Source organism: Pangasianodon hypophthalmus, chromosome 26 (genome assembly GCF_027358585.1).
Source record: "Pangasianodon hypophthalmus isolate fPanHyp1 chromosome 26, fPanHyp1.pri, whole genome shotgun sequence".
NCBI lineage: Eukaryota > Metazoa > Chordata > Actinopteri > Siluriformes > Pangasiidae > Pangasianodon > Pangasianodon hypophthalmus.
This window is the reverse complement of record NC_069735.1, coordinates 16,076,352-16,089,798: the sequence shown is the minus strand read 5'-3', so window position 1 is coordinate 16,089,798 and position 13,447 is coordinate 16,076,352. Positions and strand designations below refer to the sequence as shown.

Below are 13,447 nucleotides of genomic sequence, written 5' to 3'. Positions count from 1 at the left end.
CTTTTTTTTTAAAACCCCCTCTGAACCTTCCTTTCATTAGCCAATCGCGTTTGGGGAGGTGTTTACGCCCGCCTCTGTGGTGCGCTCTCATTGGCTGGTTGGAACGAGAACGCGGAAACGCGAGCCAATAGAAACGCGCGCTCGGGTGCCGCGGCGCGACCGCGTTGCTTTCTTCTTCTTCTTCTTCTTCTTCGTCTTCCTTTCCTCGTTAACTTGGCTTTTTCTCGCCTTCCAGCTCCAGCGCGCGCCTTCCCCGGGCCCTTCTTCTTTCTCTCTTCTCTCCCTCTCTCTCGCGCGCGCTCTCTCTGTCTATCTGTCTATCTCTTTCTCTCTGCACGGATTGACACCGGAACGCACGAGGACAGTGATGTCGGAGTACAGCGCGGTGCCGCCGCCGCCTCCCGGGGCCGCAGCAGCAGCAGCAGCACTGGGAGCCGGTGGGATAAAGAAGGACGCGTTCGCGGACGCGGTGCAGCGCGCGCGGCAGGTGAGTGAGTGAGTGAGCGCGAGAGAGAGAGCGCGCGCGAGAGAGAGAGCGCGAGCGGCCTGAATGAACACCGATAAAGACGCGAAACGTGGCTACCGGTGATGTTAGCTAGAATGCTAACTGGGTAGCACGTTTACCGCGAGTGCGTTATGTTAATAAGTTAATTTATTTTATATATGTATATATAAAAAAAAAAGAATAGAAAAGCGAATCATCTGTAGTTGTGTGAGCGCGTGCGGCAGCGCGTTGTGTGTGTTTTTGTTTTTTTGTTTTTTTTGCCTCGCGCCCGCGCGCGCGTCTGATCCTCAGGCCTGGCCTTCTGTCCTCACTGAGACCGGCATGGCGCTGTGTGTGTGTGTGTGTGTGTGTGTGTGTGTGTGTGTGTGTGAGAGAGAGAGAGAGAGAGTGTGTGTGTGTGTGTGTGAGAGAGAGAGAGAATTTATCTCCCCAAACCCACTTTCCCTCTGAACATGAACCGCGCGCCATTTTGTTAAAAACAACAACAACAACAAACAAAAACAGCCAAACAAATATAAAGTGTCTTCCCCATTGTCCGCGAGCGATGCTAAATGCTAAGCTAGTTCAGCGATGCTAGCTAGCATACCGTAGCTAGCATACTCCCGTGACTAGCCTCTTCAGCTAAACTCACTGAACTACACTTTATGTTGTTGTTGTGTTTACAGATCAGTTATTGTTGGCGCTATAATGTCAGAAACATGTCAGAAATAAAAAAAAAATTAAGAAATAAAACAGCTAACAAGCTAGCTAATAATAATAACAAAAATAATAAGTCAGGTTTAGTTTGTTTATATTAAATAAAGCAGATTTGTGTGGTAACTAACACAGGATCTGCTCTTCATCAACTCCATCAACAACCTCACACACTTTACTATATTTATATATATATTTATATATTTTTTGTAAAATAAACTCTATGTATTGTGTTAAACGCGTATCTGATGATCTATAGTCATGTAAATGCAGTTTAGTGAAATTTGTCAGTAAACGTGTAGTTTGTTTACTTGTTTATTTGTAATTTCACAGCTTTAAGAGTAAACCTGTGTGTCAGCCAGAGGTTGGTTTAGAAGTTTCCCAGCATCAGATCTCTTAACTTTATTATTTTTTATTATTATTCATTTAAACCCAGTGACTTTGTGTCCCTTTAATTTCAGTCACCGAATCAGTGTTTTTTCTCTGAGCGTCCATCACACTTCAGCTCTTCTGACAAACCCACAAAGTCCAAACACGACCCCGAATATCCTGCTTTACTCAAACGCTTCACGCTTTATAGTTGTAGAGGGAAAAAAAAAAAAACACAGAAATAAATTACGATTTCTGTCTCTCTTCGTTGTTTGGTCTCTGTACAGAGGTCCAGGCTCTGATTGGTTTGTTGATTGATTCGCTTTGCATTGAATTATGAGTGTGTAAATCTGTTAAATGTCAGATTTTGCTTAAAAAAAACTTTCCCAAGGTTTTCTTTACACCAGGGTGCGAAAACGATTTTGGTGTCTGAAGTTTGTTTTCTGAACAAACGGAGAAATTAAGTTTCAGTGCTGCAGGATGTTTGGGTGCAGCTCCGCTCGTGTGTTCTCAGGAAGTGGCTCATATCATTGTTAATTTAATTTTTTTTAAACTTTGCATGCAATGTTCTGAGTAACACCTAACGCCATTTTTACTTTAAAAATTGTTCATTTTACAACTTCCTGTTTTTGCTAAAATTCTCTTGAGCTTAGTAAGATGGCTGGCGATGATCGTAGAAAGAAGAAAATTCAGTACATCACATGCTTATGTTTTAAAAGCAATGTCATTGGATTAAAAAATAATTTTTGATTTGATTGTTTCAGACTAAACAATATCGCACAAACAAGAGTGCAGTTATTCTGAATATCGGCACGGCTGTTATTCGACCGTAGCTAATCACAGCTGTGCTGATATTCAGTGAAACTGCACGATTGCGATGTTGCTTTTACACAATGGTTCTATAAACATGAAATTAATATCGAGCAAATGACAATTCGGAGGCAATATGGCCAAATATTCTGTTTATTTTTGCTCCGCTGAGAGAAATAGATCCCGAAGAAGCCACACCCACTTTATAACCCCCTTAGCTAGCTGGCTAGCTAGCACACGTTGAGTTGTACGTTACTGTTAAAGGAACTTTCTGTAAAATTGTCATTCCTTCTTCATTTTCATCGTCGTCTGACGAGCTTATTATTTTAAGTCAGTAGTTATATTCCTGTGAAAAAAGAAATGTATCGTTTGCCCAGTCTGCTGATGATGTCAGTAACTCTAAGTGTAGTAACTGCTTCGAACCAGGAAGTGGAATTTTTCGTGAAAATCACAGAGGGGGAAAAAAAAGGAAAGACGAGTGCGTGACTGATGTTATACGCAGAAAACACAAATCTACACGCTCGCATAAATCACGTGTTGTCCCAGAAGACACGTACGTCTGTCACAGCGAATAACAATGTGGTTATTTTAATTTCATTTACACGTAAGTAGTAGGCTTGTGTGATTATAACGTTATCGTCCCTACAAGAGATTACGTTTCCATGATGTCCGGTGACGTTTAACACTGATTAGATTGCATTCCCGGACTGGCTGACTGTTACGCGGTTTGCGTAGGCGCTCCATGGAAGCATCGGAGTTCACCAGAAGAGCAGACTTTTAATCCCCAATAAAACAAGAAAATCGAATTTGGAACGATCTGCACAGGTCTTTCGAACTCTCCGATATTAAGAGACAACTTCCTGGAAGCCCTGCCACCTTTCTTCATCTCAGGCTTTGTCACATGAAATGTACTGAGATTTTATTCGAAATATACGCCAAGTCGGCTGTTGCCTGATTTCGTTGTCGCAGGCACAATCACACATCGTAAACGAAGATCTTTGTTCGAGAGTAGAGATCGGCGGTCTTAGAGCGTATGAGGTCTTTGATTAGAATGCGAGTGTGTGAGAGCTGCTACGATACTCATCCACCAATCCAAATTCACCAATAGGAGGACGGCAAAGGATTACACAGAACTCGCGGGACAGCTACAAACGCGGAAGTGACGATGGAGAAGCGTAAACAAAGCGTGAGCTTTGAAATTAGAGTGGCGTGTTGAATTGTGACGGCAGAGAGAACGTGTCACCGAGGTTCTCATCACGACGGAGTAAAAAGCGACGCTGCATGGAAAAGAAATGGAGGATGAATTACAGCTAGGTGTGTAGCTAGCTAATTAACGTGATCATCGAGTTTATAGACTATTATCACAATGCAAAACTATTTCATGCAGGACAAACCTGTCAGAGTACGACAGAACTTAGTCGTGGTGTTCCTCTTTAGGATCTTCCTCGTGTGATCTGACGTGAAGGACACAATTTTATTCAAATCATCTCGTACATTGTGACAAATAATAATCGTAAAAACCGGCTCTAGGTAACGTTGGACCAGAATATACTTATCAGTGAACTGAATCAGGGATGTTACTGAAAAATTTCGGCCGTTAAACAGGTCAAAACGGCGCTGTTGGGTCTCGACGAAAGGGCGGGGGGTTAAATGGGCACGGGTTTTGGCTCAGAATGGTTTAATAGACCTGCAACTAAGGGTTAGACTTTTTTTTTTTACGAATAATGTAAATGGTTAAGATGATCAGAAAGTAATTAAATAGTCTACACTGATTTGTTTCTTTTACTTTCTGACCGGTGCTCTCTCCTGTGAGCGATATCCACGGAGAGAATGTCGAGTATGTGGACGTTAGACAAACGATTTTTAAAAGGATTATATCGAAGTGTGCGTTTGTGTGGCTTTTTTTTTTCAACTCATTACCGCAGAATCCGTTAAAAATCTGTTGTGCTGTGGGTTTTCATGACTGCCACAGTTTCCTTCTGTGCAGCTTGTGATATTGCACACTCCTCTACTCTCCTTAAACCTGAACTGGAGGAAATGCTCTTTTTTTTTTTTTTTTTTTTTTTTTTTTTTCCCAAATTAATTTATTTTAAGAATAGAATATCCTTATTGTTACTGTACTAGTACAACAAAACTAGGCATGCAAAACAGGCTTCCATACTAAATGCGATATAGGGTATAATAATAATAAAAGTTGAATATATATTGTGTGCCACTGTAGCACTGAATTTTTATTATTATTATTATTATTATTATTACAGGAAGTATAAATGGTATGGACAGTTTATTTATGCTGACTATTCTGGATGATTAAATCGTTTATTGTAATATTTTGAAATGGAAAATCGTGATCAGCGGAAACGCAATATCGCACAAGCCTAGCGTACAGCGTCGAGTCCTGTAATGTAGCAGACGAGCCCCGGGCGTGAACACGGCCGAGGCGTGCGTGTCGTCTGAAAGAAACCCGTCTGATGCAGCGTGTGGAGAGTCAGATAAAGATCAGGAGATTATCTGCTGTTTAGAACCTGGTGGCACGGCATTAATTTCCTTTTCTTTGCACGAAGGCGACATATTAAACATGTTTAACGCCTGAAGCGACTGTTTACCTGACTGTTTACGATTATGATAACTCCAAAGTCACAAAAAAAATCGATTTATTTTTAGCCCCCAGTTTGTGTTAAAGAGCCAAAAATGGGTTGTGTTTTTAATAAAGACGTTTCTGCTGTACGTGGTGTGTATCATCTCAGTAAAACGATCTTACCGCCTTTGGTTTCAAACATGCGTAAACAAAATTATGTATCAGAGAAGGACTGAAGATAAAACTGCTGGACAGTAATGAAAGAAAATGCCAATTCCCAGAGAAAAGAAGTGTTTTGTAACGTTATTTATTAAGATACTGATGTATCGGCCCGAGCTGTCTCAGAGGAGCGGACTGAGAAACTCGTTTCTCACATCGTTTCTCACATGTTCCACTTCCTTCTTCTTTTAATAGTGTGGGAGAAAAAAAATGTGTGTGTTTCTGCCTTCTCTAGATTGCAGCTAAGATCGGTGGAGACGTCGCGGGCGGCCCTGTGAGCAAGAACGGAGGTACGGAGGGTTATCCTTTCTCAGCACAGAAACGATCGCTGGAGGATGGAGGTATACACACACACACACACACACACACACACACACACACACACAGTGTGACAGACACGCACAGATCCGAATGTACTCTGTTTGACGGTGTGTTTTCTCCTCAGATCAGCCGGACAGTAAGAGGATGGCTCCTCAGAGTGACAGGGACAACGCTACAGCGCTGTGTGAGTGTTTATACACACACACACACACACACACACACACACACAGAAACCACGTTCTAATACGTTATCGTTGCTATAGTAACAGCTCATTCACAGGAGCTTGTACAACGGACACCGTACTTTATAAACGACTTCTTAAAGAATCAGACGTTTTCTGTAAGGACACGTTTATTTAACGTTTATGGAAGGAGTCTCCAGTGTCAGTGCACAGTAACTTTTTATTCCCGACATCTTCAGGACTGAGGATTTTATTTATTTATTTATTTACCTCTTTTTTTTGGCAACATGAGAAGCTGTATGTTTGCTGCTAATTGAAACTTGTCTTATGGATCTTCCGCAGCATTAAATGTAACGATAAATGGCTAAAAAAAAAAAAAAAGTATGATGTGTTGTTTTTTTTTTTTTTTTTTTTTTTCTTCCCTCAATCAATAAAAAATTTGAATGATTGACAAGTTGCTCTGGTGCAAGAGGAATAAAACACTTAGGGCCGTGCTGTATTAGGAAAACGTCCGAGTAACTGAGACTCCACTTCACTGTGTTGATTATTTTCCTGTCAATATACTTATTTTATATATATCTCGATGCATCAGAGCTGCAGTTGTACCTCTCACACACACACACACACACACACACACACACACACACACATACAGGTGCCATTTTTCCCAGCGTTTCACTAGTTATTTGGGAGACTGTGAAGTGGGCGGACCTTCGTAAATATCCTCTGTGGAAGGAAAAAAAGAAAAAACTAAATGCTCAGGATCCCAAACCTCATGAGTTTACATCCTCACGTCCTGTATGTTCATTGTGTCACATGTTAACTAGAACTGGAACACAGTCAATGATGTGTGACTCAGAGTAGGGGTTTGTGTGTGTGTGTGTGTGTGTGTGTGTGTGTGTGTGTGTGTGTGTGTGTGTGGGATGTATATGTAGACTAAATAAGTGTGTGTTTGTGTGAATCCACAGCTATCAGCGCTCAGCTGGCTGCTCTCTCTCAGCAGAGGTAAGACCACATTAAGGAACTAATGGACGAACAGCAGAATCGCTCCTCTCTCTCTCTCTCTCTCTCTCTCTCTCTCTCTCTCTCTCTCTCACACACACTCACACACACACACACACACACACACACACTCTCTCTCTCTCTCTCTCTCTCTCTCTCTCTCTCTTTGTGTTTGAGTTAAACACATTGTACTGTAACTCAGTTCCCTCTTTCATTCTTTTTCTTCTTCTCCAGTGGACGTCCTTCTGCTATAACGGAGGAGTACAGAGTTCCTGACGGCATGGTTGGCCTCAGTAAGTACACACACACGCACACACACACACACACACACACACGTTTGCATGGTTCAGTGCTGGTGATCAGTGACGCGATTGGCTGTGTGCTCCGTCTCGCTGCGCAGTCATTGGTCGAGGAGGAGAGCAGATCAATAAGATCCAGCAGGAGTCGGGATGTAAGGTTCAGATCGCGCCAGGTGAGTATAGCAACGTCATTTATTTATCGTTTACGCATGCGTTTGTTGTTTCTGAGAGTGAACACTTTATCGATAGTGATGTGTGTACATGTCCGCGCGAGTGTAACGTCAGTGAGTGTGTGTTGTGTTTGCAGACAGCGGAGGTTTACCCGATAGAAGCGTCTCTCTCACTGGGACTCACGACTCCATCCAGTAAGTGTAAAACCCGCTTCTCACACACTCGCTAGTGCTCCCCACACACACACACACACACACACACTCTGTCTCTCGCTATGTTACTTTTAGACTTCCTCTTCTTTTAGCTCCTCCTTCTCAACTTTTAGACCTTCTCATTTGTCTTATTTGTAATAGAAAGAATTTCTGTTTTGTAAATTGAAAAGAGTTTTTCTTTCTTTTCTAACTAAACCATGGTGGGGATGCAAACTTTTGCACTCAACTACAAGACCATGTTTTTGCTTTCAGTGTATATATACAACTTTTCATACAGTTGTTTCATCTTTTATCTTGGTTTGCAATATTTGTAATGATTATTTTGAAAGACGTTCTGCCTTTGTTTTCAGCTTCTCAGTAATAAAAAAAAAAAATTCTGTTTTGTAGAAAAATTGTTCAAGAAGTTCTTTTTCAACTAAACCATGCTGGGGGATGCAAACTTTCACACTCTGCACTTTTTTGTTATTGTTAAGAAAAATTGTTTATGTACAAATTTTCGTACAATTGTTTCGTCTTGTATGTTAGTTTGCAATATTTGTAATGAAAATTAGTACTGTCTTTGTTTTGTTTTGGTTCTCAGTCTGTATAATAATAATACATTTAACTTTTATACAATATTTACTGTTCAGCATCGGTTACGCTTTTCCGCAATGATTCTGCTGCTAACCCTGCGTTCACACTAGCAAGAGACGAGTCGGTCAGGTCACTTATGGGCGTGGCCTGTCGAGGTTTTTTTTCCCCCTAATGAGAACATTTCGTAGGAGAGAAAACGTCTACAGCTAAATACATAAACTTGTTACACACTTGGTTTTGTACTAGCGTCGTTTTTGCTACGTGCACTCACCAGAATCACCAGCGATCTCTGCTACTTCCTTCCAAGCTTTATTTTTCTTCGTAATATCTCTACACACATTTAATTGGAAGTCGTATATGACGGGATGATGATGAGGAAACCGTAGTTATAAATTTTTCTTCCATTTTCGCGCGGCATCAGGTTGTGAGTGGGGAACTGGAGAAACATCTGACCACACGTGATGTAGGATCATTCGAGACGATTGTTTCGATTTGTAATTTTGACATGTTAATTGAACAGACCTGAGACGATCTCTGTTTGCTTGTTGCTGAAATCGTAGCGCTGTGTCACCTCAGCTTCACCTTCTCACTCTCTCTCTGTGTCTCACTCTCTCTCTCTCTCTCTCTATCTCTATCTGCAGGAAGGCTAAGATGCTGTTAGATGACATCGTGTCGCGGGGGCGGGGCACACCGCCCACCTCCTTCCACGAGGCCAATGGGAGCGGCCACATGCAGGAGATGATCATCCCGGCGGGAAAAGCCGGCCTCGTCATCGGCAAGGGCGGAGAAACCATCAAACAGCTCCAGGTGGGACGAGTCAACGTGGTTGTATCCCAAACTGCACTCGTGCACTTTTCTGATGACTTTTTTCTGTCACTGATGATATTTTAAACTGTGTGTCTGTGTGTCTGTGTGTCTGTGTGTCTGTGTGTGCGTGTGTGCGTGTGTGCGTGTGTGCGTGTGTGCGTGTGTGCGTGTGTGCGTGTGTGCGTGTGTGCGTGTGTGTAGGAGCGTGCTGGTGTGAAGATGATTTTGATACAGGATCCATCTCAGGGACCGAACATAGACAAACCCCTCCGCATCATTGGAGATCCCTACAAAGTGCAGGTGTGTGTGTGTTTGTGTGTGTTTGTGTGTGTTTGTGTGTGTTTGTGTGTGTTTGTGTGTGTTTGTGTGTGTTTGTGTGTGTTTGTGTGTGTGTGCGCGCGCTTCAAGGTTTTTATTGAATAAATTTCAGAATTTGTACAGAACCAGGAAGTGGAACTAGACGTTAATTACCCTCTCTCTCTCTCTCTCTCTCTCTCTCTCTCTCTCTGCGTCTGTAATTACTTTTTTCAGCAAGCGAGGGAGATGGTGCAGGAGATTCTGCGTGAGAGAGATCAGTTTGGAGGAGACAGGAACGAATACGGCTCCCGGATGGGAGGAGGAGGAGGAGGAGGAGGAGGAGGTGGAGGTGGAGGTGGAATAGAGGTGTGTGTGTGTGTGTGTGTGTGTGTGTGTGTGTGTATCTCCGATTCATTATATATATTTATTTATTAACGAACTGCCTGGCTATAAAATTAAATTGATTTCATTTCTTATATTTAAGTGTCATTTATATCTGAAAAGGTGAAAAGGATTAAATCGTTACATTTGGATTTACATTTTAATATCAGCTGCTTCCAATCATTTTGCAATTATCATTTTTATTAAAAAAACGAAGAAAAAAAAAAAGTAAAATCCTCACCATCACATTAATAAAAATGCGGCTTTGCGCTGAAAGTCTGGAAGCTTCGCTGTTTCTGGTGAAAGGATCAGCTTAATACAAGCTTTCTTCTTATTCAATCATTCACAACTTGCTGATTATGCTGCACTGTGATTGGTCAGGTGCCTGTGCCGCGTCACTCCGTGGGCGTCGTGATTGGCCGAAACGGTGAGATGATCAAAAAGATTCAGAACGATGCAGGAGTCAGGATACAGTTCAAACCAGGTGAGCTTCTCTCCTCTGTTCTTCCTTTTCTCTTTAGGGTATATATTTATATTTATTATATTTATTTGTGTTGTACATGATTATGACCCTGTGTGTGTGTGTGTGTGTGTGTGTGTGTGTGTGTTGTAGATGACGGGAGTGGACCTGATAAGGTCGCTCACATCATGGGGCCTCCTGACCGCTGTGAGCACGCAGCCGGCATCATCAACGAGCTCCTACAGAGCATCCGCGTCCGAGAGGAGGGTGGAGGGGTGAGGAGACGTAGATCCTTCACATGCGCGTTTCTTTATTTTAGAGGTTTAACTGCTTAGATGTAGAGTTGAGGGCGAGCGATAGGACGAAAAACGAAAAGATCATATCACGATACATGAAGATGTTTCTCTGATGCACAGTCATGATATCTGTGTCTGCGAAGCTGGTTAAAAAAAAATAAGATGGTTAAAAAAAGCTGAAAATATTTGTTCTGTAGACGTTATATAAATATTGACTTAAAAAAACATTTAAAGAAATTAACATTAATGAAATTCTGTGGTAAATAAGAAGCTCCTTTTTAATATTATAAATAACATAATTAACACAAAGGACATGAAATACATTTTCATAACAGTGTACTGTTTTATATTTCATTCAGTTTTCGCACAATCGTAGTTTAGTTTGTCATTATTGTTATTTTTAAAATCAATTTAAAAAACATCTAAAGATATTAACACCCCATGATAACTCTGAAAGTGTATTGTTATCTTATTTATCATGATATCGAGAACCTGTATGTATCTTGCTAGCTCGTGGTAGCTAAAACTGTGCGTGTCTCTCTCTCTCTCTCTCTCTCTCTCTCTCTCTCTCTCTCTCAGGGACCCCCTGGTCCTCCCGGGACAGGTATGCCTCCAGGTGGGCGTGGCAGGGGGCGTGGCCCAGGTAACTGGGGTCCCCCTGGTGGCGAGATGACCTTCTCTATCCCCGCCCACAAATGCGGCCTGGTGATTGGCCGAGGAGGCGAGAACGTGAAGTCGATCAACCAGCAGACAGGCGCGTTCGTGGAGATCTCGCGCCAGCCGCCGCCCAACGGAGACCCCAACTTCAAACTGTTCACCATCCGGGGGAATCCGCAGCAGATCGACCACGCCAAGCAGCTCATCGAGGACAAGATCGAGGTAGGAGATAAAGAGAGCGCAACCTGGCCTCATGTTTTCATCATCATCATTATTATTATTATTATTATTTTAATTCGAAGGTCGTAATATTCTGAGTTACGAACGTTAATCGAACGCAGCATAAGTAACAGACCTTCACCCTGTTTCCTCTGTATGAAATATAATCAGATGATAAACATGCTCTGCTCTCATTTCTGTCTCTTTCTGCATAGGGTCCCCTGTGTCCTGTAGGTCCCGGTCCTGGTGGTCCCGGTCCCGCCGGCCCAATGGGTCCTTACAACCCGAACCCATATCAGCCCGGACCTCCGGGAGCCCCACCACAGTCAGTAGATCCACGCCCACTTTTAAAGCGTTACTGAATTAATCTGTTCTTTACAGCATTGTGTATGCTGAGTCAAACAGATTTGTGTAATATAGTGTGTGTGTGTGTGTGTGTGTGTGTGTGTGTGTTGTAGTGGAGGACCTCCAGGTGCCCAGTACCCCCCTCAGGGTTGGGGAAATGCCTACCAGCAGTGGCAGCCGCCTGCACCTCATGACCCCAGTGAGCTCCATTTTAACTTGTAGTTTTAGTGTAATGATGTTTTCTGGATAGTAAGAACCGTAAATTGTCTGCTTTGGAAAGAAAAACGAAAATGTAGCAAACTTTTTACTTTTTTATTTATTTATTTATTTATTTATTTATTTTTTCCCTTAATATTTGTACCACCTTTTAAAACAGCACCACGGCTCCTCCTACTGCTGTGGTGCAGTTTAGTGTTTGTCCCATTAGTGTTACTGCAGTAACACTAGAAAATATCCTTTACCTCTAAGTGTGTTCTACTGGACTGACAGCTTCAGGTTCTTATTTTAGATGTTTCTAGGTGTTCATAATAAGGCAAAGTGTTCCATACTGATTTATCGTGTGTGTCTGTGTCTCTGTGTCTGTGTCTCTGTCTCTCTGTCTGTGTCTCTGTTAGGTAAAGCTGCAGCGGATCACAGTGCTGCCTGGGCAGCGTATTATGCGCAGTACTACCAGCAGCCTGGTGGAGGCGCTATGCCCGGCCAGACACCCAGCGCGCAGCCCGCTGCTCCCGCCCCCGCCGACCAGAGCCAAGCGGCCCAGAACACGGCACAGCCCGACTACACCAAGGCCTGGGAGGAGTACTACAAGAAAATGGGTGAGAGTAAGAAAACCCTCTTATATATCCTTATATATATAACTGTGTGTGTGTGTGTGTGTGTGTGTGTATATGTATACATCTATACCACGTTTGTGCCAGTGGACAGTTTCAACATCAGTAATAATAATATGATGGTTAATTTGTATAGCAAAAAAATGGGAACAAAAAAAAATACAAAATAATTTTTTTTAGTAATTATTATATGATATAATAATATTATTATATGTATAATAGATTTGTTTGTGAGTTGGACTTTTTTTTTTTTTTTTATATTTTTGTATATATAATATAGTATATATAGACATGTATAGATATGAATGAGAGAAGTAAAACCACCTGTGTGTGTGTGTGTGTGTGTGTGTGTGTGTGTAGCTCAGGCAGGTGGTGGTGGCGCTGCTCCAGCAGCAGGTGGAGCTCCAGCAGCGACAGGAGCAGCAGGACAGACTGACTACAGCGCCGCCTGGGCCGAGTACTACAGACAACAAGCGGCTTATTACGGCCAAAACCCACAGAACCCCGGACAGCCTGCAGCCACGCAGCAGGGCCAACAGGTGTGTATACACACACACACACACACACACACACACACACACACACACACACTCAGAAATACACATCTCAGGGCAGTGAAATGTCCCGGTTTTGGATTTGTTCTGTAACTCATTTGCATAAACTCTTAAGCGTGTTGCTAGTTAGCTAAAATTTAACCGCGCAGTCGTTGCTGTTGACTCTGAACTGCGAGTGTAACCATGGCAACCAGCAATAGGCTCTCATTACCACAACACATTCAGCTCCATGTTTATTCAGGGTTAAATGTTAAAATAATTTTTTTTCCCCCCTTGTTATGTGTTTCAGACGCAGTAAACTTGGCCACGCCCACTTCCTCCCCAGTGACTTCCTCCCCTTTTGCTTTTTGTCCCCCCGCCTTCCTCCGTCCTCCTTCCTCCCTCCTCCTCCTCCGTCCTCGTTGTCGCTCGTCCTCCTGCAGCTGACGAATGGACACGAACAAACACAACTTTGTAAATGATCCGTTTTTTTTTTTTTTTTTTTCCCTTGTAATTTCAATCCCCACTGAAATGGACTAAAACCAAGCGTAGCTGACTTTTTTTTTCCCCTCTTCACTGCTCATCCTCTAAATGTGATTAAAATCCGTCTCCAGGGAAACGAAAGGGAACGCTTTCGAATCATTGCCAGCTAACCCGCCTCCCTTAAACGGACTCGCACTTCATGCCT

At 42.6% G+C, this 13,447-nt stretch overlaps 1 protein-coding gene across 3 annotated transcripts; it reads left to right on the top strand.

Annotated features, from left to right (window-relative positions):
* The first annotated feature begins 118 nt into the window (after positions 1 to 118).
* On the top strand, positions 119 to 13,216 carry khsrp (KH-type splicing regulatory protein). 3 transcript variants are annotated; one of them, XM_034300061.2, is made up of 18 exons: positions 120 to 487; positions 5,410 to 5,515; positions 5,620 to 5,679; positions 6,646 to 6,682; positions 6,914 to 6,972; positions 7,080 to 7,151; positions 7,286 to 7,343; positions 8,576 to 8,741; positions 8,943 to 9,041; positions 9,273 to 9,404; positions 9,801 to 9,903; positions 10,033 to 10,154; positions 10,755 to 11,054; positions 11,267 to 11,376; positions 11,510 to 11,595; positions 12,011 to 12,217; positions 12,587 to 12,765; positions 13,070 to 13,216. In XM_034300061.2, exons 1-18 carry the CDS (start codon positions 368 to 370, stop codon positions 13,076 to 13,078), a joined length of 2,025 nt encoding a protein of 674 aa, XP_034155952.1. In that variant the 5' UTR covers positions 120 to 367; the 3' UTR covers positions 13,079 to 13,216. The 3 variants fall into 3 exon arrangements, with proteins under 3 accessions (XP_053085825.1, XP_034155952.1, XP_034155953.1); XM_034300062.2 differs by having other exon boundaries at positions 121 to 487; positions 12,011 to 12,211; XM_053229850.1 differs by lacking the exon at positions 7,080 to 7,151 and having other exon boundaries at positions 119 to 487.
* Positions 13,217 to 13,447: the final 231 nt, after the last annotated feature.